Source organism: Callorhinus ursinus, unplaced genomic scaffold, assembly GCF_003265705.2.
Source record: "Callorhinus ursinus isolate GAN/ISIS: 27379988/994484 unplaced genomic scaffold, GSC_fseal_2.0 scaffold8, whole genome shotgun sequence".
In the NCBI taxonomy this organism is placed as follows: Eukaryota; Metazoa; Chordata; class Mammalia; order Carnivora; family Otariidae; genus Callorhinus; species Callorhinus ursinus.
The window spans coordinates 36,958,690-36,984,219 of record NW_027397070.1 but is presented as its reverse complement, the minus strand read 5'-3'; the positions used below and the strand labels follow the sequence as shown (position 1 = coordinate 36,984,219).

Sequence of the window (25,530 nt, the reverse complement as noted above, 5' to 3'; positions counted from 1 at the left end):
TGAGCAAAAAAGTTCTCCATGGCTGGGACACTGAGCTTTTCATGAAGACTGGCATATGAAATCGAGATGCAAAAATGTAGTTTCTTGAAGGTAAGGAGAATGGTATTCTAGCCAGTTTTATAAGGCCTAGTGATGAACTTTGCAGGGCAAAAATGAGCACCATCTATACAGTGGCCAATCATCTGAAGTCAGTAGGGGGAAACTGCTTCTAAGAAAGACATCTTTTCCTGTTTCCCATTTGTTCAAAACCGATCTTTTTAAAAAATCTTTCAATGGCACAAAATTTTTTTTTCCCACTCGAGATCCATTTATGGGAGTGTGAATAAGAATTTGCAACACCTGAGTGTTAACACAGACAAGAAATGCATTTTTTTGTTACTTGTACATATGGTACATAGTTTTATTAACTGTGTAGAAAACATGATAAAATGCTGAGGGGGAAAAACTAGACTACAGAACAACATACAAAATTAAGGAAAAAAATACAGGAGGGAAGTAGATCAAAATGCTAACGGGTTATCTCTGCGTTGCGGGATTATAAATGTTAAAAAAATTTTTTTTCGTCTTCCAAGTTTTTAACAACTGGTGATCTGACATTTGTTTTCAGCATTAAGAATTTCTTTCTTCCTCCCCCAAGTCCCCCCCAACCCCCCCCCCCAAAGATGTACCTAGCGTGCATTCAAATGGAACGAGAGTCCCAATAACATTATCTGGAATTGCACCGTTTGGGTTTGGGCTCACCAAGTATGTAAACACATCTCTATTTTATTATTTGATCTAGCTAGAGTTGAGTGAATTCTTCTCCATAAACTCTTTCGGATCCAAACTGCCAATTAAAATCTCGCAAACTTCTGCACTCTGGGAACTGGTTTTCCCTGCGCTCTGTGTAGCGGGAAGGCCCATGCAGTCGATCCCGATAAATGATTGCAGAGCACAGGGACAGCGTTCCCACCTGCATGAGCTACACCGGGCTCGCAGGAGCTTCAGGGAGCTGATATTCAAAAGAAAGGTTTAGGGAAAAGGAGACGAGGTGAGACAGAATTCGAAGCGATACCCAACCCTTGGCCCAGGCCCAGAGGTTCAGATTTCGGTGCCAGGTCACCCACAAGGTTCATAGGAGAGCGACTGCTGGGGGTTTCACAGCGTGCTGCAAGGGGCCCATTTACACAGTGGCGCACAGGCGCGGGCGGGATATCTTATTTCTTTCTGCGCTTATTTCAGCCCTGGTACCGGTTCTGAGTGGGACTCCTCCAGCCCAGAAGTGCCAGCCTAGCCGCTGAAGGGGGCGAAGCCAAGGCCCAGGGGGCTCCCCCACCCTTAGCCGACCCTTGCCCTTGGAATCCTCTGGCTGAAGACGACCGCCGCCCAGAGAAGCCGCATTGCGTGGAAACCCACCCATCCCATTGATCTATCAGTCGCACCTCCCGGGTTTCAGGAGCTCCTCAAAGGCCTAGCCGCTGCGGTGCTTCCCTACTTCAGGTTACCCACCCGCCTGGCGGAAGCTGCAGCAGCGCGGCCGGAGATCGCGGCTGCATCCGGGTCCTTCTCGTCTCAGCCCAATCCTCGGCCTTGTCTCTTCCCACCCTCCTGTTTCTCCGCCCCCCCGCCGCCAATCCCTGATCGGCTCTCAGTCGAACCTGCTGGCATGGGAGTGAAGGCGGACGCGGGCCAATGAGGCCTCGCTTCCCGTTTGAAGCCTCCAGTGAGTGGGCGCCGGAGGCGGGCGCTGCTGGCCAGAAGGTTCGGTTGCGCGTGTGCCATGGACTCAGCCGCCCGGTGATATTGACAATAGGAGAGAGAAAGGGGCATTGACGGGGACCCACCGCGGGTACCAAAGGGCGGCTCTGGCAGCGGCGGCTCCAGCTCCGGCGGCTCCTCCTCCTTCTCCTTCCTTCTCCTGCTGCCGCTGCGGATCCAGTCTTCCTCCCTCCCTTCCCCCCCTCCCCACGTCGTCGCCGCCGCCGCCGCCGGGTCCGGGGCAACGAGCAGAGGCGCCGCCCGCCGGGTATGTGAGCGAGGAGCCACCGGCGGAGCCGCAACGGGGTCGGTGCCGATTTGATGGGACGGGCCCGCGGGGGAGGATCGTGAGGCTGCCGCCGCCGTCGCCGCCGCCGGAGCGCTGAGGTTCAGGTCCGGCCGTGAGGCCTAGAGGCGCCGCCGCCGCGGAACCGGAGGGACGCCGCGCCGGACAGTCGTCGCCCCGGGCTCCCTGCCGCTGTCCGGACCTCCCCCCGTACGTCCCGGTCCCGCCACCCGCCCCCGCTGCGGCCCTCACGCCGGTCTCCCGCCCCTCGAAACCACAGATCATCTTCGGATTCTTCCCCAGAAGCTTCAAGGTAACTTCGTCCCTCCAGCTCCTCGGCTCGCCCGCTTCCCTTCTTCCTCAGGAACCTGCAGGACACCGGCCTCGGGAAGGCCTGGCCGGGGCAGGCTAGGGGAGCGGAGGGGTGGGGTGTGGGAGAGGGAGCGCCCGTCCCACTTGTCTGATTTACCTGCAAATGCTTCTGACGATGCCTCCCATTTACTCTGCCCCCCTCCCCTCCTCTCCCCCCACCTTCCGGCATTGGAGGCATATTCTTGTCCCCCTTTATCCACTGACGGGGGGCGGGGGGAAACCGGGGGGATTGGTGTAGTGAGAAGGATTCTGTTAACAGCTTATCTTCTCCAGGGCTGGGGGCGGGGGGAGGGTGGGAGCAAAGGGAGTATGTCAGCATCCCTGCAGACCAACCCCTTCCCTGTCTTTCTCCTCCACCCCAGCACCCCCATTTGGATTATCCTGAACCTTGGAAATGCCCCGTGCCCGCTGCTTAGACGATGATAAAGCTTTGGGCGTCCTGGTCCAGGGCGAAACCTGTTTCCACGGGCTTTGCACGGACCCACTGCTACTGCAAGTTCAGTTCTGCAGCGCTTTAGGGTTGAGATCCTTGACGTCTATTCTGGGCCGCGGGCAGAAGGGGCAAATGATTTTTTAAAAAAATGCTAGCAACAAATCATCTTTGGAGATGGGAGATGAGGAATAAAGAAGAGACAAAAAGAGTGATGGAGGAGCAGGATTTACCGAAATCTTGCGTTGTTAGGGTTAAATGGAATCTAAATAATTCACATACCACATTGGAAAAGCTGCCCCTAAATTTACAACATACAAATGAGATGTGGAGCTTCTTGCTGATGCAGTCATTGTGAAAAATTTTAACTGATCTTACTTCTTCCATAGTCATTCATAGTTTGCAATTCCATTTTGAATCTGTCACATTTTATTTAAGGCTAAATTAGGTAGATTTCTGAAAACTTTTTTTTTTTTTTAAGAGAATCAAACAAGACTTCAGAATCCCAAACCTCAAGATCCAGGGTTTTGTTTTTTGTTTGTATTTTTGTTATTTTTTTTTACTTTGTTGGAATCCGGATAATCCAGATAACTTTTTATTCTTGCATGTTCAGGAAGAAACTCCCTTACCTTTTAACTTAGAGGTTAAAAAACACTTAATCTTATGTATTGGAATGACAGGTGAGTAATTGCATTTCAGTATTTCCCCCATATGCATTATTTTCATTCAAGTCTGTCATTTATCTTGCATGGAGCCTCAGTACCATGGAAATGATGGCATCTGTTTAAATTGGAGAATGAAATTGAGCTTAAGTCTTGTTACTTTTAGGAACTGGCCTTCATTTTAATAATTTGGGAGGATTAAAAGAAATCTCACAGGACTGTTCTATCAGTTTGATGGAATGAAAGTTACTATCTGATGATGAACTTAAAGGGAACTCAACTTGGTTGTCTAGGGTGTGAATTTATGTTTTCATTTCAACTTTGGTGCACGATTTCATCATAATTTTGTTTATTAAGCTTTAATAACTTAAGATGGCTTCATTCAAAAAGAAAACTTCTTTGAAATGCTTTTAATTATGCCTTTTTTGTGTTCTGTTTAAAGTAATCTAACCTGTCCTCATTTGTGGGGTGGTATAGTTTATCATAGCTAACACAGCACATTGCCTTAAAAGTCATGCCTAGTTTCATTAGTTGTAAATTTCACCTTGCTGTGCTATGTTGGTGTAGATTCTTGAAGTACGATAAGGGTTTTAACTGCAGAGCCCATTTATAATATTAAATATCTTGGGAAAATGTATCGATGGAAGTTTTCCAGTGGCAGAATAGCTCCAAAATTACTTCAGGAATCTCAAGAGGAGAAGAGCTGTGCAGTTAGAAAATGAGTAGATGGCTTAGAAGACTTTGTCAAGTGTCAGTGAACATATTTAATGCTTATCAGAGTGGGAGCAGCCCATGCATTAGAACTACAAGATTGCTTATATAGTACTTAAATTCCTTCTGTTTATCATCAAATTTTCATGTTTCCCCATTGAACGTACAATTTTTCTTAATTGATTTTGTTTGTTTTCTTCATCACATACTCCAATTTTCATGCATATTGTATATGGGAATTTTAGAATTTGTGTAATTCATGTGTATGCTTCCACCTTGGGAATATGTTTATGATACCTCTTTCTCTTCAGTAGGGATATGTCCTCAGCACCAACTACTCCTCCATCAGTGGATAAAGTAGACGGATTTTCTCGGAAGTCCGTCAGAAAAGCCAGACAGAAGAGGTCGCAAAGTTCCTCACAGTTTAGGTCTCAAGGCAAGCCTATTGAGTTAACACCTCTGCCGCTGCTAAAAGGTAAGGCTCATGACCAGGTGATGGATTCCTTTCCAGTTGATATTTTCATATCTATATATATAATTTCCTTTTTGGAGAATTTCATATTTGTTAAAGTTCTGTGTTGCAAATTGAAGGGATGGGAGATTTCAGACATGTTGAAATTACTGCTGTGTGGGCATATATACCCACTTTCCTTCTTAAAGGACTCAATTTAATATAAATATTTGTGGACAAATGAAAAGAAACCTGTTATCAGGAACATCTTTCACATTGATAAAGAGACAAACTGAATGCCAGAGAAGCTTTAAGATGCCTAGGTGTGTGTTTTTCATTTTTTCTTCCGTTGACAGATATACATCATATGTGATAACAGCTACAAATTGTAGAGTTTTAGTCACAGGAAGTAGACCTAGGAGAGGAGATGGTACCATTAACTTACATATAGAAAATGATGTTTGAAAAAATTCATTTTTAAAAATCAAGAAAAAATTGCGTTTTCAGATAATATATGTAGAAGACATGATGATCATACTTAATACTACTTTTCTCTTTTCTTTGGAATGAGTCAAGGGCAAGTTTTTCCTATGAGATTTGCTTTTTCTAAATTAGACCTTTCAACTTTTGTTTGGGTATTATGTGGATACTTCTGTTCCTTTTAATTTTCATTTGTTTGCTTTATGTTTATGAACAGACATGGTTGAAATACATCAAAATGTACCATTTATAGCATGGAAACTATCAGAATCTGCCTTTGAAAGTAGATTTTATCTGCTGAACACTTAAGAGTGAAGAGAAAGGGGACGTGAACAAAACAGTGCACTTTTCGTAGCTCAGAGGAAATCAGAAAACCTCATTCGTTAATGAGCATTTACTTCTATAACAGTTTGTGAAATTAGAAGGTATTATAAGAAAAACTGGAGTTCGACTAGAAAAGACCCTCAAAATTTAGCCTAGGATATTTCAGGCTTCTATTTTTCCCCATGTGAACTTTTTTTTTTTAAGATTTTATTTATTTATTTGACAGAGACATAGCGAGAGAGAGAACACAAGCAGGGGGAGTGGGAGAGGGAGAAGCAGGCTTCCCGCTGAGCAGGGAGCTCGATGCGGGGCTCGATCCCAGGACCCTGGGATCATGACCTGAGCTGAAGGCAGACGCTTAACGACTGAGCCACCTAGACACCCCTGAACTTTTTTTTTTTAGAGAGTTAGAGTCATAAATGAGTTTCTGAGGTTTATACTTGAAATTGGTGGAAACTAAATGAATTCTGATTACTATAAAGATAATATTTCTACTAGTTAGTAAAGATGAGCTCTTAAGAGTTTGTGGGGGAGAAAAGTTTAGCTAAAGGTTTTGCTAGTGAAAATGAAAAAGTCTTTAGAGGCTTTAGGAGAAAAATGAAGGAAAAACTCTAGGGATAAAGCCAGTCATGCTTGAAATACAAAGTTGAGAGGCGTATGGATTCTTTAGTAACTTTTTAAATAGGAACTAGACGTATAATAGCTATTAGCATGTTTTTCTGGCAAAGGACTTTTTGAGGAAGCCGATTAAACTTTTTTAGGTTTAGAAAGAATTTTAAACTTTATTATTGTTATATTCATTTCTTGGGGTTCAGGTAAACATTTAAATTAGAGCTGAACTGACCACTCATTGGTTTTGTGGGTAGTGAAGAGGCATGGGTGAGAAGAATTTGGTATTATTTTAAGATTTTGTTGTTCCTTATCTCATTTTTATTTTTATTGTGGTAAAATATACCTAACAGAAAGGTGACCTTTTTAACTATTTTTAAGTGTGCGTTAAGTGTGACGTTTAGTACATTTACATTGTTGTGCATCCATCACCACCGTCCATCTTCAGAACTTCATCTCCCCCAACTGAAACTGTATCCATTAAACACTAACTCTCCATTCTTCCCTTCCCTTAGCCCCTTGGTAAGTAATCACCATTCTACTTTCTGTCTTGTTGAATTTGACTACTCTAGGTCTTTCTGTGACTGGATTATTTCCTTAGCATAATGTCAAGGTTCATCCATGTTGTAGCGTGTGTTAGAATTTCCTTCCTTTTAGGCCTGAATAATATTCTGCTTTGTGTATGTACCAGATATTATTTGTCCATCTGTCAGTGAACACTTGGGTCATTTCCACCTTTTGGTCATTGTGAATGCTGCTATGAACATGGCTGTACAAGTATGTCTTTGAGCCCCTGCTTTCACTTCTTTTGGGTACATGCCCAGAAGTGCAATTGCTAGATCATATATTTAATTTTTTGACGAATTGCCAGACTGTTTTCCACAGCAGCTGTACCATTTTACATTCTTACCATCAATGCACAAGGGTTCCAATTTCTCCACATCCTCACTAACACTTGTTATTTTTTGTTTTTTTGATAATAGCCATCATAATGTGTGTGAAGTGATATTTCATTGTGGTTTTGATTTGCATTTCCCTTAGGACTAATGAATGATGTTGAGCATCTTTTCATGTGCTTACTGGCTATTTGTATATCCTTTTCTCATTTTTTAAGTGAAGTCTGATAATACTGAAAAATTTCCAAAACTCTGCTCTCCAGGAATATGATTTTTGTGAACTTGTGTATTTTGCCAGTGTGGGAGAATTGGAGAGTAACAGGACCATGTAGTACTAGATATATCCACAGCTTAATTCCAGACAGACTGAAAGTGATTCTTGTGTAGTAAGCATGTTTTGGGAAAATACTCTGGAAAGCATTCCATAAATTAGATTTCCCTATCTATAGAATAACAAAGTACAGTCAGATGTAGGTTTTGGAAATGTTTATTTGCTCTTGATTTTTATAGAGAATATAAAGTTTGTTAAATGACATTTGTTTTTCTTACAATGGATTGAATTTTGTGTGTTGTCTTCTCACTAACTTTAGGAAGTAATTTATGGAATATAAAGAAAATATAGGAGGAATTTATTTTTTACCATTTCCTTAGGAGAAACCAGAATAAATTATGTGTGCATGCCAAAGGATAGTTATTGATGTAATTTTCTGTAGTATTGCTTTGACCAAATTGCAAGGTTTGAGTTAATTTTATTTGGCAGTATAATATAAATGGCAGTTGAATTTTGTGGGTTGCATTAAAGAATAAAGTAAAATTCATGTCCTTAAGATCTGTAATTTTAGGGGAGTTTGAAAATGGAAATTATTTTATTTTGTAACTCATCTTTTTAATATATAATTTTTGAAAATTGAAACATTGGGTATTCATTAATGATCACCTGTTTTGTGTGTATGCGTTAGCAGAATGTTTATGTGCATCATAATATTTGACTGACTTAAATGTAATATGGCCATTTGCATTCTATTTATTGTTATTATTTTTAAAGACTTTATTTGAGAGAGAGAGGGAATACCGAGGGAGAAAGAGAGAGAGAGAGAAAGAGAAGCAGACTCCCTGCTGAGCAGAGAGCCCAATGTGGGGTCTCAATCCCAGGACCCTGGGACCCAAACTGAAGGCAGACTGAAGGCAGACTGAAGGCAGACGCTCAATCACCTGAGCCACCCAGGCGCCCCTGCCATTAGCATTTTAAAAGTCTGTTCACATGCAGAACTTAAAGTGAAAGGAAGGTTTCATCTTTTTTGCCTCTTTTCTCATAGGTGGGGTTTTGAAATTTATACCAACGATGTTACTTTCTACAGAAAGCACTGCCAGCATGTTGTTCTGTGCACCTAGCTGGCTTGCCCTCAGCTACTTATAATAGAAATAGAGACATTTGAATTTTCTCCATCTTTATATACTTCTGAAAATGTTTCCAGAGAATCCTCAAGTTTTTGAGCTTGAAGGACTTTTACTCAAGGGAAATTTAGTAAAGGTGTGAGTGCTTTATCTGAAGACTTGGATGCTTTCCTTGTGCCTGCATGGCGTGACACAAAGCAAGCCTTGACAGTTATCTGTCTCAATAAGGACAGTTAAACTAAACCCTTAGGGAATAGATGCACACGTATTTATCCTCCTTGTCATCATAATAGTAATAATAAGTAGTAGTAGCCGTAGTAGTACTACCAGGTTCGGTGATTAGTTCTCTCCCCACCCCATCCTCCCTTGCCCTGTTTTCCTTCTTTCTTTGACTTTAAAAGCTTATGTAAGTTTAGATTTGAGTGAAGTGTTTTTGAAAAGTACCACCCCTTTGAAGATGGGATTATAATGAGAGTGCGTCATTATTTCTAGCCTCATAATTCATTATGTTTTTGAGGCATTTTGCTAATAATTCGGACATTCAGTATTAAACATTCCAAAAACTGTGATGACTGGAGGTACTCTTCAGCAGAAACTCTGCCCCTTGGTGTTAAAACTTTTAGATCAGTAACAGTGTATTTCTATAAATTCCTTCTTTAATGAAAACTTTTTTTTTTTTTTAAGCTCTAGGCTTGTGATTCAGCTTATATTTTTATTTTTTAGGGTGACAGTTTGTGAGGATTTTAAAAATCCCAATTTAAAACTAGTGTTGATGCTTTTCTAATTTGTGGATGGGATCATTCTTTTTCATTCATATCTGCTTTGTGTAGTGTGTAAAGAAGGAATATGCAGAAGTAATTCCCAGTTTTTATAATGAGTTAGTGCCCTAAGGTGGATTTATAATGACATTAGTTTCTTAATGAATAATGTTCTTTATTTTAGTGTTTACATTTTCCTTGTACTGTACAGTGTCATGTGGGGGAAAGCACATGGGCTTGTTGCTTGCAAGACTCCTGGCTTACTTACTAGTTGTGTTGTCTGGGCCAAGTACATTAACTCCCGAGAGCCTTGGTTTTCTTGACTATCAAATGGGGATGATAATAATAGTCAATAGATGTGGCAGTGCCATATTCAATAAATACTAGCTACTGTTTAACTGGGATTTTAGAAGTTAAAATATGAATAATGTGGGATTATTATTTCACTTTATATTTTTTCAGCAAAAAATTGAAATTGGAAATTTCTCAAAAAACTATGAAACAAGACCATAGTTTTGTAGGGATGAATCTTTTTCAACCAAAAAAATGGAAGAAACAGTTTGCAAATGTATTGAATTTAGTAGACTGGTTATTTTAAACACCTTTATTTGGAGATCTTCACCGAATATGTTGGTATCCTGCTACGTTTTTTAGTGTATTGTTCTTTTTTAATTTATTAATTTTTGAATAGATAATGTAGTTATATAGTTCAGATCTCAAAAAATACAAAAGGATGTATAGTGAAAAATCTTCCTGACTTGGTTCTCCTACTTGCTCTTCTCAGAAGCAACCAGTCATGATATTTTTCTGTAGAAGATAAAGACATTCTTAAACCCTTCATTGAATTTAAAATGCATTTTGCAGCCTGAAATTATATGCACATTTTGTATGTGTATATCCATTTTTTAAATGGGAGAATTACATAGTATTTTTCAGATTCTCAAACTGGTTGTTTGAATCAAAAAAGGTTAAGAACCATTGGTCTAGGTTGTACCTTAGATTAATGATGCATGTTCTTTTGACAACTAAATTGTCATGTGAGTGTGTGTGTGGTTTTAAGAAATAATCCTAAATTTTCCTTCTGAACTAGAAGAATATAAGTTAATAGGTGTTAACACTCAGCTTTGCAGCCTTTGTGACAATTTGGCAATATTTTTCTTTTTGGGAAGAAATTATAAGATCTTGCACAAAACCAAATGTCAGTTGCACTGTTTTCATGTGTGAAAGATTATACTTAGTTGTAGTGAGAAGGTCTTTCATTTACTTCTGGGGGAAATATTTTTTCTTTATATATCCTAATAGTTTATAGCATAGAGAAAATTCCCATACAGAGTTGTATGTGGGCCAAAAGATACTGAGAGTAAGCATACCGATTTATTAATCATTTAAAAGTAGGATAGCAACTTGTGTTCATATCCCATTTCATCTGAGTATAATTACAGCTTAGTTCTTAACCTTGGGTTCACGGATTTCTGGTTGGGGATAGGATATGGGCATTGTGGATGGGCTTTCAGGTTCTAAGACCCTCCCAAAATTATATGTAAAGTTTCTGTGAGTGGGCATTTTTTTTGGAGAACAGAGTTCACTGCTTAACTCAGATTCTAGAACATTTTGCCCCACCATTCTTGCTCTTTCCCCATAGTTAAGAGCTTTTGGGTTAGACCAAAAGATTGGGAATTGTATTCTTATTTTCTGAGTATCATGTTAGCTGTATATACAGATGCATTGGACACTTAACAGTAAACATGGTAAGCTATAAACAGAATTCATCATAATGTGGGTCTCTCCAGGATATGACTCAGCCCAGGTATAAAATATTGAGGTGTCAAATGAATCTTTTCATAAGACGAGGTATCCTTTTCTACCCAGAACTTTCTTCCCCTGACTTAGAGTCATTCTTCAAGTTTCATCTAACCACGGGACTTTCTTAGGAACTGTCTCTCCTGACTTTTAAAAATAGTCTTCTTTGAAGTTCCTATCAGTCTGCCGTTTCTTGCATTGTATTTATAATCTGAAATTATTTTCTCTTTGTTAGTTCACTTGTGTGTTGTCTCTTTCTCCTGCCCCTTTAGAATATAATTTTCAGTGTAGAAATATTGTTTCTCTACCTCTAAGGCTTAGATCAGTGCCTAGTACATAGTTGGCATTCAATAAATATTTGTTAGTCAGTTAATTAACATTGTTAGTTGGCATCTAAATTATTAGTAATAATAGTATAGGCATTTATTTTTTCTTCCTAAGTACTAAAATTTTTTCCCCCAAAATCCAGGTCATGCAAGTTTTAATTTATAATTTACACAAAGTTATAAACTTGTTTAATGAAGACTTTTTAAAGAATCAAATTGCTGAGTGTTCACTTAAAATCCTGAGTGAGGCCTTATGCTTTGGTAATTCCTAATGTCTCAGGTTAAGAACAGAAGTATCTTGTGGAGAGAGGATGGAGTGGATTTTATGTATGACATACTAAGAGTGATTCCTTTTACTTAGGGGACTCATCACTTGGCATTTTGCAGCAGATGTTAAATACAGTGGAACACTTTTTTTCTGCTTATGTTTGAGGACTGAATTGTGGGCTAATCAAATCACTGGACTTTCTTTACATAGTTTAAGAGGGAATAGCATATCTGAATATTATAATGGGCTTTCAGAGCAGGGTTTTATGGTTAAATTTTCTCATCTTTAAAACTTCTGTTTTATAATAATGTTAGCTCTTAATATTAATTAGATTTTGTAGTGCTTGCAGAAGAGTAAAGTTTCTAGATATTTCTAAAAGTCTGGGTAAGGTAGTTCTTTGGTTTGTTTGCAAATGATGGCATAACATCCTTTTTTCTACTTAAAAGTACTTTTTTACCCTTTGTATTTGCAGATTTTCTGAAAACAAATATGGGATCTTATTTTTATGTTACAGTAGAATTAAACATATGATGAACGTATTGATTGGACAATATAATATTCTGTTATTATATTTTTGCCTAATATGTAACAATAAATGCCCAATATATATAACATATGTTATCTAAGTGAGGCAGGTGGCCTCCCTGAGGTAAGAATGGAGGCCCTGGGGTTGCACACCCCTAGGTTTGAATTTTGAGGCTAATCATACCCTGTGTGACTTCTAAGCAATGTTATCTTTTATCTCCCAATTGGGAGAGTATTAGAACCCACCTCATATAATCAGATAAAGTGCCATAAAGCAAATAAAACATTTATCTCAGTGTTGGATACATAGTAGGGGTTGAAGAATATTAATTGTTATAATTGCAGGAAAAACTATAATAGAAAAATGCTTACCTGTGTTTTTCAGTTGATTTCTATTCTCTTAATACTTTACATGGCTTATTTCCATTTAAGGAAGAAAAATATGGAGTATGTAGACCTGTGCAAATCAGAGTTTTAAAGCCAAAAGGAGAACTAGTTCTTACGGAACAGTCTCTGCATTACTGTTTAGTGAACATCAGCTTCAGACTGGCTTCTTATTTCAGGAATAAGAACATAAAGTGGCTAATGTAATTATTTCCAAGGGAAATTCCATTCGTGAAGGGTTACCAGGTAAAATTATTGTTTGATAAGCTTATTTTGGATGTCATCTTCTCGGATAGGATCTCTAATCTTTTGTTGTTGTTGCTTACTCATATCAGTAAAAATAACATTTGTTTATACATTGTATACATGTGCTGTTATACAAATACAATGCACATTAAGAAAATACACAAATGTAGAAAGTTAAAAAAGATAATATTGAAATATAAAATGTATAAATGATCTAATATTATATAAAATGTATAGATGATCTAATACTTAATTTTGGTACCTCCTTTTCCTTTACCCAGCCCCCAAACACATGCACTGGCCCTGAGCACGTCTTTGTTTTGAGATTTTGCTTGGAAGAGAGAACCTCTTCAGCTTTAGAGCCTTATTTTGTAGCATTTTGTTTTAAGCCAGAGAGATGTGAAGAATGGAATGAGAAAACTTCTCTTTACGTTCTTGAGGTTTTTGTCCAGGTTTTTAAATTTGTTGTACCTTAAAGAAACAAAATCTGAATTGAAGATTTTGCCAGTTTAAGAAGTATCATAGATGATTCTTTGTTGACAGCTCTCATCTTGCTGTTGTTGGGTGGGTTTCAGAGGGCCCTTGACTCTTGAAATTCCAGGCAGTATTTTGTATCTCTGGGCAGAGATTGGCATTTTTCTGGACAAAGGGTTCAGAGCTTTCATCAGATTCTCAAAGGAGTTTCCCTGAAGGCTAGGAGCTACTGCTTTGGGTGGCGGGCATCGGTTTCCTCACTTGAGGAGAGAATTTCTCATACAGTTCCCTTCTGTAGAAGGGAGATCTCTTGACAAAAAACTTCTGCATGTCTCTCCTGACTTTTAGTTCTTTTTGATACCAAACAGAATTTTTTTTTTTTTTGGTGGGCACCAAAGCAGGGTTTATTGAGTAATTGCAAAGTGATAGTACAAAGCTCCTGAGGAGGGAGGGGACCCGAGAGGGTTCCCCCAAATAGAATTTTTAAAGGTGCTTGAAGATAGAAGTTATTACATGACTCCAGTGTGGTTGTTTGGAACTTTTTGATCAGTATCATTTGAAAAATTAAGCTGAGTAAATACTACCAATGGTAAACTTGAATGTACCTGTAAAAAAGCATTTATTCTGGAAAAGCTGGGACCTGGAAGAAGCCAGGAGGAGAAACTCAAGTTATCTTTGCTGGTAAAGAAATAGTTTAGCATCCAACAAAGAAGAAGAGAAGCAGTGTCTGTAGGTTCCACTGTGTACCAGGTGATGTACTACATGGTGTCACATTGAGGCTTCCCAACAGACCCAAGAACAAGGGATGTTTGTTGTTAACGGAGGCTTTATAACTTGCTCATCCCTTCAGAGAGAGCCAGGATGGGGGACCCCAGGCCTGTCTGGTTCCAAAGCCATTGCCTTCTCTATCTTGCTCATGCTGTACTAGGTTGATTTACCAAGTGAACCGTTTTACTACCTCTTGCAAGAACCTTGAAAATTGTGAGGAGACTGAAGTGATGAGAAGAGAAGTGGAGAAGAGAAGAGGACTAGCAGCCAGGCCGGTAGCAGCACTGTGGGTGGTGGGTGGTGATGGAAAGAGTCATGGAAGAACAGCAGGCCTCAGAGTTGGCTCTTTAGAAAGGCTAGGCATGCTGCCAAGAGTCAGGCAGGAAGGGTAGCCAGTACTTGATAATGGCAAGTGTGTGTGTGTGTGGGGGGGCGACCGGGGGGGTGAAGGGGAAGATGCCACTCTGGATCCTGTGGGACTCAGGCTGTCATGATAAGTCACATCAGTCATGGAATGGTTTGGGTTTGGTAAACTGATAGCATTGTGGCCATGGGGTTCTTTGCCATTCATCTTTACATCTTTGGGAACTAGCTTAAGTAGGAAAGAGTGTGGGCTCAGGTCTAGGTGATAATCTGGCTTTGTGAACTGAGCTTAGTTATTTAACACCTTTGGAGCTCTAATTTCTACTTTCGTAAAATGGGACTCACAATTCCCAAGGTGGTTGTGAGGAGTGAGATGATGTAGGTAGGTTGCCTAGTGTATGGTTGGTTGTGTAATAAATATTCCTTCCCTTATCTTTCTGTTTGTCATCGATCTTTCTTTGAGTCGCTCCTAAGAACCTAGATCTTGTTTCAGATCTTGTGAGGGAAGAGATCTGGCAAAAGTTCATCCATTTATGTAGGCATCATGAAGAACTTTTACCTTAGAATGATGTTACATTTTAATTTAATTAATTAATGGTTGCTAGTGCTTGGAACACTGTTCACAGTAAAATGTTAAGACATTAAAAAACATGGAGAAAATTGGGAGTTGGCAGCATTTCAGGAAAAGTATATTTTCTAATAAGGATAGAGGCTTTGGAATTAGCCTTTTACTGGAGTGCCTCAAGAAGACAATATCTGGAAATGGAAGGAGATACCTCCTTTGCCATTTGTTATAAGGAATTCAGAGTGAGTTCAGGCTCCTGAGGGGCTAGCTATCTTATATTAATAGTTTGGAAATCATAGCAAAAAACACTTTTCTTTTTGAATGAATATTTTGAAATCAAGGACATTGGTAGTAAAAAGGAAGTTCCTTTTGAGAGTCAGAAGCCTACTTTGTTTCATTAAGTTAATTTTTCAGAAAGATAATGATGCATCTAATGGACTGGTGTTTTTCCCTCATTTGTGAGCCAAAGTCAAAATGAAAGCAGATTTGTACAAAGAACTTTTTAAAAGTAAAAGGAAGTGTCGGTACTCTGTACTGCGCTGTTTTCATGCATCCTTCTGTCTTTGCCTCTTCAACTCCATCTGCAACTGTATAACTAACTCGTGTTCTTGATGGTAACCAGTCATCTAGAAATAATATTCATTTCACTTTAAGAAAACTTAAAAGACATCATTTTAATCAAAAACAGTTGAGTTGAAGTTCTGAAACTCAGTAGATCTAAAATTTATCTGACACGTGGTTGGATCCACGGGGAGATCTGTCTCTAAGGTTTCAGGCATAAGTAGCTTTGACATAACCTTTGGCTGCTGAGGAAACTTTGTGCTTTACTACCTAGATCTGGTTATTCCTTAAAGATGTTGGATAGAGCTATATTTTGTTGTATTTAGATTTATATCTTAACATGTAAAAGGCATTTCAACTAATGGTGGAATTTATTTAGGCTTTTCTGGTTCAGTGGGATGTTCTAGAAATAGGCTTAGGAGCGGCAGACTCTGTACTCATACTCTCGAATTATGATGAGGCTTCAATGAAATGAATTGTGTGCAAATATTTTTCAAAGTGTGTATGAAGGAAACAGCTCTAAAAGGAGTCTATATATGACCTGGCTAAATAGTCTCTTCCAAGGGCCTTATAGTCTCATTTTTGTAATTGTTCTGTGGGCTGTGTGATTCATTTCATTCACTCATCAGATTTCTACTGAGCGGTGTGATGCACCAGGCACCGCCCTGGCAACACAGTGGTAAGCGAAACAAGAAGGTAGATGTGGTTCTTCTTCTCCAAAGGCCATTGTAGCTGGAGGTCAGAGATTGATGGGGCTACTTAGGTTGTTGGAGCCAAATCATTCTGGCCGGGTTGAAGTTTGTCCTTGATCCTAAGAGCATTTGTACATATCTGTAAATATATGGTCGCTGAATATTTAAATCACCCATAAATCCCCTACCAAGTCATGGAGAATAATGTTTTCCCCTCATGTTTATATATTCTTGTGTAAGCTTAAAATTGTTTTTGTCCTATAGGATACTTAATGGTGTTATAATTACTTTGAGATATTTGGAGTTGGAATTTTAAAACGGTCTCTTGTTATGGTAACATTGTGCTTGTCATTTTATAATACTGAGGTTTCTTTGAAAACAACTTAATCATTGCTTGCTTAAAAAAGCATTACCAGTTTACTTTCAGGCTATAAACATGAAATGTACAAGATGTAAAAAACATACCATGTCCCTTTAAAACTAAGTAAAATCCATCTGTGGGTCCACCCATATGCTCTGTGGATGGCACTGTATTATTAAGTACATGAGCTTAAGTTTTCATGTGTTTTAATTCATTGTTTTATGAACTGCTGTTTGGCATAGTGGGGGACATAATACAATAGATTTATTTCATTAAGAGAATCAGAGTTTAGAAGATTAGACCTGGAATTACTGTCAGCACCAGTTGATGTTCATTAAATGAGAATGCACGCAAAGTAAAACCACAGTTAGGCAAAGCAATTAACATGGGTGGTGTTATGGTTTCTGTGAAGTTTGGAAAAATAAATAATTGAAAGTATTTTAAACTTGGCAAATTGAATGAAGTTAAAAATTGAATCCACCTCCTTGTCACTTGCTAATTTTAAGTTTTCCCAAGCTATTATGATTTAAATTATTGAGCGTTTTATCTGTGCTACATTCTGTGGGTGGTAAAAATTGAGTGGAGTGTGTGCTTTCAGAACCAGTGCTTGAAGCAGAACTGGATTTGTGATCGTTTACATAAGGAGGAAAGCTTCATCTAGGATTATCTCAGACTCTGACGTGTGGGAGAGTCCAACAAAATAAATAAAAGGATAGAGTCTGGAGTTTTTGATAGTACTTAAAAGATCACTCTTACACCTCAATGGTTAATGGATTTCAAAATGATTATAGAATCATTTCATGGTTAGTCAAACAATGTGCATTCTTGTGAATGCAAATCTATATTTAATATTAACAAAATCTTGGTGAAACCATGTTTCTTTACAGTTTTACTTAATGGAATATTATTTTTCTTTCGTGTGTTAATGTAGATATGGTGAAGACATCCCCCCACCCATGTTTTTGAGCAAGGCTGTTTATAATTTTTTTTTTAAGATTTTATTTATTTGATAGAGAAAGAGACAGCGAGAGAGGGAACACAAGCAGGGGGAGTGGGAGAGGGAGAAGCAGGCCTCCTGCTGAGCAGGGAGCCCGATGTGGGGCTTGATTCCAGGACCCCGGGATCATGACCCGAGCTGAGGGCAGATGCTTAACGACTGAGCCACCCAGGCGCCCAAAGCTGTTTATAATATTGTACTGTCTGTTAACAGAATAATTTCTTCACATTAGGATGTCATAGTTCGTGATTGATACTCTTCTCTCTCCGTAAATGCAAGGATAATTGAGCAGTTACTTGCTTTTTTGTTGGTGAGATCATCATGAGGTTTTGCTTGACTCATTTGGAGAAGAGAGATCAAGAACCTCTCCGTAGGGTGGTTTTGAGGATTGAACAAGTTAATATAGCTAATGCTTAGAGCGGGAGCTAGATCATGGTAAGTGTTATGTAAATGTTAGCTATCTGTGTCGTTGCTGTTGCTGTTGTTATTATTTATAAATACTACTTAATCTGTATTTTATGACTTGGATTTCAAGTGGATCCTGTAAAGATAATCTATTTTTGTATACTGTGTTTAGGAAAGTGGGTGTTTGTTTTTTAAAATCCATTAAGCTTATCCATAAACTAAATCTTTTAAGTAAAAGAACATATCACTATTACATTTGCTAATGAACTTTAGAAGGCATTTAGAAAGAATTTTTGAGTGAAGTAACATTTGGAAGCTGTCAAAGTCAGTGCATTATTGACCTCAAGGACTAGTCTAGGCAAGTGTGAGCTGTGTTGCTTTGTGACAGATGTTAAAGCATTGTGTTTACCTGTCTTCCCCAGCTGGTGTGTGTGTGGTGTGTTGGGGAGATTGGGGAGTTAGATGTGTGTGATGACACTGAACATTTTGTCACTGCGAAACATCGGGAGAGACTGTTGGTGGTTGCTAAATGTAGGTAAGAGGTAGGTGGATGCTACCTGGACAGATAGGACGTAGCCATTAACTTAACATCTTTGATTAAGTGGGAGCACTGAAAAATCTTAAAAAGGAAAAAAATTAAAGAGATTGCTAGGAGTTTGCAAAAGTATCTTTGGTGTAGGTGGCTTACAATATGAATTTCATGTGTTAGAAATTTTTTACCTAAAACTATTTTTTTGAACTGAAATTATGGATTTATTGTATACATGTAATTTTGATGAGCACAGAAACCTGTATTTAGTCTTTATTCAGGCCTAGAAATTTTTTTTTTTCTTTTTCTCTCTCATGGAAAGTTATGTTTATCACAGTGTCCAAGCCACTCATTTCTCATACTTATCTCAAGATAATGAGTGTTGTCTTTGACATGTCTACAGTTTCTATCGAGACAAGAAAATGTATTCAGCCCTTGTGCATTTTTTTCTTTCATGCTGAATTCAAATAAAATGACTGGCCATGAGTGAATATGTTCACAAAAGCAACTTGTACATGTATTTGAAGTAGGTATGTAACGAGGGCAACCCAGGTACCAAGAAACCACTGGCTTGTCAGAGTTCGGTTAAGTGTAGTTGAATTGGAATGTCAATCAGAATTCTTTCTTCCGAAATATCTTCTTGAGCTGGTAGATGCTTATGTTTCTGTTCTACCTTGAGTTTTTACTTTTTATCCTAAAGATTTTATTATTTTATTATTATTTTTTTTTTACCCTAAAGATTTTAAATAAAGACTCAAAGATTGAACAGTGAAAGCTTCAGTCAAGGCAGGGCCCTTCAGGGTGCACGAGTGGGGGGAGGGGTAGAGGGAGAGAATCTCTAACAGACTCCCTCCTGAGCGGGTCGCGGGGCTTGGATCCCAGGACCCTGAGATCATAACCTGAGCCAAAACCAAGAGCTAGATGCTCAACCAACTGAGCCACCCAGGTGCTCCTCCCCTCCCATCTGTTTAACATTTTTAAAAAATTTTTTGACATTTGTTTCTTCTTCTTTCTGTATTCTAGCTCCCTTATCTGTGGGAGTTATGTTCCAAGACCCTCAGTGGTTGCCTGAAATGCAGATAGTACCTAACCCTCTGTATACTGTGGTATACACAGGTATTTCCTACACTACATACCTGTGATAAAATTTAATTCATAAATTAGGCACAGTAAGAGATTAACCACAATGACAGTTACAGCAATATATTGTAACGAAAGTTATGTGACTGTGGTCTGTCTCTCAAAATATCTTTGTTCTGTACTCCCCCTTGCTGTGATGATGTGAGATGATAAAATGCCTATGTAATGAGATGAAGTGTGGTGAATGATGTAGGTCTTGTGACCTAGAGTTAGGCTACTGTAGGTATTCTGATGGTAAGTCAGGAGGATCATCTGCTTCTGGACCAGGGTTGACTGTGGGTAACCGCAGAAAGGGAGACCGTGGATAAGTGGAGACTACTGTATTTTCCTCTCCCTTAGTTGTTTTGCAGGTAGATTTGTTTAGGGCCATGTAGAGCTGTGGGCAGGTCAGAAATACAGAGGTAGCCATGGGAAGCTAGGGAGACTTATGATTACAATTCAAAGATGTTGCAAGGTAAAGTTGTGGAAAGAGGATAGGTTTGTCAGCCAGCCAGCCAGTCTTAGAATTCCAGTCAATTTTCCTTGCAAGCTGGGTGACTTTGGACAATTTCTTAGAGGCTCAGTTTGCTCATCTGTAAAGTGATAATATCATCTACCTTTCAGGATTAGTTTGAGAGATAATATATGTGAAATGCCTAGACTAGTACTGACATGGCAGACAATGGGAAATTGATAGTTATATTTCTGTCCTTGAAGTCAGAGACCATGTCCATTCATAATTGTATTTCCATTGTCCAAGATGGTGCCCCCCTCACATCTTTGCTTCTCAGTGGGTACCTGCTGAGTGCAACCATCCTTTCAAGTAGAAAGGGAACTCTTCCTGTATATGAAGCAGTGCTGACTCATAATATTATTTCTTACTCATTCCTTTCTCTTTTCTTATATATGTCTTAAATATTCTTTTAAAGAATATATTTTTTTAAATGAGAGTTTTGTGTAATAAACTGAACATAGCCTTAAAGACAAAGGTTTATGATTATGGCCTATACTGCTTAGCTGAAAAGGTGGTGCTTTGGACAGAGTACAGTCTCTGAAAGGCCCATGATTATCAAAGGTCTCCAAGTACTTTGAAAGGCTCTGGGTGTTAAGTTTTTGTTTCCGGTTTTATCCTTAGTCTCTTCAGCAGTGATTGAGAACTGGCAAAGTCTGGAGTGTAGGAGCCATGGAATGAGTGTTTATTGAATGACTGAATGAATATGGTGATTATTCAGATAGCAAAATTGAGTGAGGTGTTTATTGGGTAGTATTTATTTGATCAGCTTTGGAGAGCAGAAATAGTATACAAACACTAAGTGAGTTTTAGAGCAGACTTGACGATAAAAGCAACGTGGTTTCCTGTCACATCTCGGGTTTAGACCAGAGACTTGCTGGGTCACAAGAAGTGCTGCTGGCACTAACCTGGCACTTGGCTGCTCTCCTTGAAGTACATCATAGAAAACCTTTCACTGGGCTGGAACCCAGGACTTGAAAATCAGCATTAACTTTGTGTAAGTCTCCTTGGGGCAGGGGTGGCGCGTGGAGGGGATGTAAGCTGCGGGAGAGAGTGTGATAGTCTAGTCCTTTTGCTCTGCACCCCCCCTTGCCTTGTAGGATTTATGTCAGCTCAGAGGCTTATCATGATTAATGAAAGATAAGTGCTATAGAAGTTACTACTCTGGCCCTCTGTGTAGTTTCTCTTTCTTCTTAGTTGGGCTTTTCACTCAGTCTTTACTTTTTTGTTTGATGTGTATTCAGGAAATTAAAAAAACTTATTTTAATTCTAGCCTTCAGCAAACATAATTAATAAGGAAAAGTTTCTGTTTGCTGTTTCAGAAAGTCTGCTCCCCCCCACCCCCCACAATTGGTACTTTCTTTTTTTCATACTTAGGAAGAAGTGAATTTTAGGTTATCCACGTTTCTATCCCTTCATTAGGAAGTAGTAGTATAATTAAGAGGTGCAAGGATTTGATGTGGTTTGGTAAATTTTTAGGGAACATAAAAAGCACACTTAAGTGGTTCATATTTTTTAAAAATCTTTGTACAGTATTTGGGAAGATTTTCTTTTACTAGACACTTCATTTTCTGGGCTCCTCCTTTTGCTCTGCATATTTCAGTAAGACTATCTAGCTTTCCTTGTCCTTGTCCTTGGTACTTGAAGGATATGCAGTGTGTATTCTGCATAGGCCCGATATGACCCTAGGAGGCCTTTCTTTGGTGAGCATATCTTTGGAAATCAAGATCTATCAAGGCAATCAAGATCTGTCTCCAGGAATTTTCTTTCTTCCCGAAGCCTCATTCCCACATGTCAAATATAACATAGGCCCATAGACTCTGGCAAGTGCTTTACCTCTTTTGCAGGTAGATTTGCTTAGGGCCATGTAGAGCTGTGGGCAGGTCAGAAATACAGAGGTGGCATCCAAACAGTTTCTGTTTCAGCTCTTAAAAAGGTAATCCACCTCCCCTTCCCCCATTGAATACTTAGGTTCCTTTCTTTCTTTCTTTCTTTTTTTTTTTTTTGAGGGAGAGTGGAGTTATTCACTGCTGTTGAGTTCTTTTTGGTGTTAGATGGGGTGTTTCAGAAATCAGTCCATTCATCATATATAATAAATATCAATGTTAGATTTGTATGGAGTTTGGAAAGCTTTGATAGAAAACACATATAGGTAGGAGTCTACTTGGCTTATAGGGGTGGTGGCTTGAAAGAATTATAAATGTTTTGGTCTTAAAAGTTGCAGTGTCAGACATATGACTTTTAAAAGACTCTAGAAAGAAATGCAAAGAAACTGTTAATAGTGTTTATCTTTGGGGAACAGAAATAGAGGGTTTCACTTTCTACCTTGACAATAAAAAAATTTAATTAAAAAAACAGAAGGGTAGTCATGTGTCTGTTTCCCAAACTAATGAAAGGAAGCAAGCTCCTAGAAATAAAATGAGCCATTGACCTACTAGAAATAAAATGAGCCATTGACCATTGGTGATCATTAAGTTAAGCCTTTATGTAATCAGTTGAAACATGAGGAAACATATACAGGATTCTTTTCCTATAGCATAAATGCTTATATTTCAAGTAATCAATAATCAAAGTATTATTCGATGTATGTATGTCCTATCTTTCCATCTTCCATCCACCCATCATCCATCTTCCCATTTGTCTGTAATAGTCAAGAGAAGTTCAGCTTGTCATCTCTTTAATATTATTGGTTTCTTTCTATAAGGAAAGAGCTTTAATTGCTAATCTATTTGGATAACCTCGAAAAACATTATTTTTGATGTTCAGCAGGAGGGTAAAATACTCAGTAATTTTCAGAAATGGTGTGTGGGGCATTGAAAAGATAAATGCTGTTGGTGTGAAATCTTTTATTCTCACAGTTTTCTGAGATACTTATCTTGGTGATTTTACAGCGCAAAGAACGCAGCTTCTTGGCTGTCATACACCACACTTTAATGAGCTAGAGCTACACAGTAATTTGTGACTTGTGCCCTCTCCTTTTCTAATCAGCTCATCAACATCATGCCCATTCTGCATCAGTTTACTTTAGAATTTAATTAATTAATTAATTAATTTTGGTAGTGCCATAAGAGAAACCAAGAGAGCCTAGTGGCTTCTATTTGATTTGGGGGATAAAAAGATACTGAATTGGCTTTTGCTGCTTAAGCCACCAAAACTTGGTGGCCTAAAACAATAGCCATTGATTTAGCTCATCATCCTGTGGTTTGGCAGTTTGGACTCGGCTCAGCTGTGTGATTGACCTGGTCTCTGCTGGATTCACTCATGCACCTGCAGTGAGCTGGCAGCTGACGGTCTCATTCACATACCTGGTGGTTGGCTGACTGTTGGTTGGTTGTGGATACAGGGGGTGTCTGGGCTGTGTGAGTCTCAGCATCCAGCCAGTTGCCTGCACTTCTTTACGTGGTGGGTTGTGCGGCTCTCTAGAGCAGTAAGAAAGGACAAGCACAAATGCTTCAGTACTTTTCACTTCTCTCCTTGCATTGTGTTTGCAGTTATGCCATTGGCCAAAGCCAGTTACAAGCCCACAGAACTTCCAAGGGTGGAGAAAGACTCCCATCTCTTTGTGGGTGGAGCTCCAAAAGTATACTGCTGTGGCATGGATACAAGAAGGGGAAGAATTTGTGGCCAGTTGTGCAACCTGCCACAGAGATTCCGAGGACTTCAGATCTTGACTCAGTGGATATTGTCTCTATTTTGAGATACATCTAGACCTCCAACTACTTCTCACTACGTCCTGTGCTGCCTCTAAGTCCAGGCCACTCAGTGTTTGCCTCCTGACAGGTGCCCGGCTTCCCCCCTCTCCCTCTGTGCTCTGTACAGGAACCAGAGCAAACTTCAAAAGAGAAGTTAGAGCATGTTCAAAACCTTCCATTGGCTTCCCATTTCATTCAGAGTAAAATTTGAATTCCCTCCTGGAGCTGCAAGGCTTTACCTGGTGCGGCCCTTTCTTTGCCCTCGACTCAGCCCACTCCTCACTTATCCTCTCCCAGCTCCGCTTCCCTCCGTGCTGTTCGTCAGACACACCACGGAACACACTCCTGCCTCAGGGCTCTGCATCTGTGGTTTCCTCAGCCAGGTGCTCAGTGGCTGCTTCCTTCACTTCCTTTAGGTCTTTTTATAAGTCACCTTCTCAGAAAGGCCTTCATTGATATCCCTACATAAAAGAACATTCTTTCCTCCCAATTTCTGGCTTGCTTTACTGTACTCCATTGACACTTACCTACCGCCTGACATTTGTTTATTTTCTGTTCCTTCCATGAGAGGCAGCGACTTGGAGTGTTATCCCCAGTGCCTGCAACAGGGCCTGGTTTAGGGTATGTGCTCCCTGAGCCTCCGTGGAATGCCATGGAATGGCTGTAAAGTGAAATTTATCATCTGGACTTTGTGGTGGCTCTTCTCTTCTCCAGAGCTGGGGAGGCCTGTGTTCCATCAGTCCTGGGCTAGAGGCACCCTGTTTTCCCCCTTGCCTGATGCTCAGCTGGACTGGTATAATGATCATTAATGAAGTGTTCATCCTATTCCCCTTTAAAAAATTTAAGGCAGTTTTAATTCATGATTTTGGGATCATTTTCCTTTATAAATACCTGTCTTCATGGATTTAGAAATACAGTCATTCTATTACATGCTGATGGTTTATGTAAATGCACAGATACACATATGCAGGTTTTTTTGCAGAGGGTGGTACACAGCAAGCCCTTCAGACTAGGCATGTAGGCTCAGGTGGTTGTGGTTTTAATACCATCTTCATATGCTCTTGAAATTCCTCTAGTCCTCCAAGCCTCTTTTACTCACACCTGTATACCAAATTGCTCAGGCCCCACTGGGCCAGACTTCCTCTGAGCTTTAACTAACCCAAGCAGAGAGTTGCTGTCCTTCAAGTGTAATTGGTCTCTCAGATGGCTTTCCTGTAGCTGCTTCTCGGGCTTTGAATCTGAGTTCTGTTCATCCACAGGAGTTTACCATTTACAGGTATATGTTTGTAACAGAGAGTCAAACCTCTAATTTGGAATAATGAGATGGGACGGAAATGAGTAGGAGGAAAGGGCAGTCTAGCTTAGTGAAACCTCTGAATCACAGAATATTTAAAAATAAAGACAATTATATGATTTTTAAATTATAGTGCTCATGATAAACTAATATATAACTGGGACATAACGAGCCATGTAAGCAGCAGTAATGGAAATATTTATAATTCACAACAGGCATACAGAATAAGCTAAGAATTTTGAGCAGCAAAGTCTAGGTAAGGGTTATTTGACTCAGAATTCAAGGGCCAATCCAAAGAATGTGAGGAATCATTAATTTCTTGAAACCTTTGATTTGAAAATGTTACTGATTCTTATATTACATTTTCCCATTTGCTAAGGACCTAAAAATGTGCAGGTGCAGACTGGTGCTTGATTAGAATCACTTTCTTCAAGTTTAATGGTTTTTTTTTTTTTTAATTTATTTATTCATGAGAGTCAGAGAGAGAGAGGCAGAGGGAGAAGCAGGCTCCCCGCCCAGCAGGGAGCCCAATGCGGGAC

At 39.4% G+C, this 25,530-nt stretch overlaps 1 protein-coding gene across 2 annotated transcripts in view; it reads left to right on the top strand.

Moving 5' to 3' along the window:
* Window positions 1-1,682: 1,682 nt before the first annotated feature.
* PPP2R5E (protein phosphatase 2 regulatory subunit B'epsilon) overlaps window positions 1,683-25,530 on the top strand; it is a 148,551-nt gene continuing 124,703 nt past the window's right edge. The window contains exons 1-2 of one of the 2 annotated variants that reach the window (XM_025869918.2): window positions 1,683-2,336; window positions 4,513-4,673. In XM_025869918.2, coding sequence (XP_025725703.1) covers window positions 4,517-4,673 — 157 coding nt within the window. In that variant the 5' untranslated portion in view covers window positions 1,683-2,336; window positions 4,513-4,516. Of the gene's footprint in view, window positions 2,337-4,509; window positions 4,674-25,530 lie in introns of both variants that reach the window. The other variant, XM_025869917.2, reaches the window with a different exon arrangement.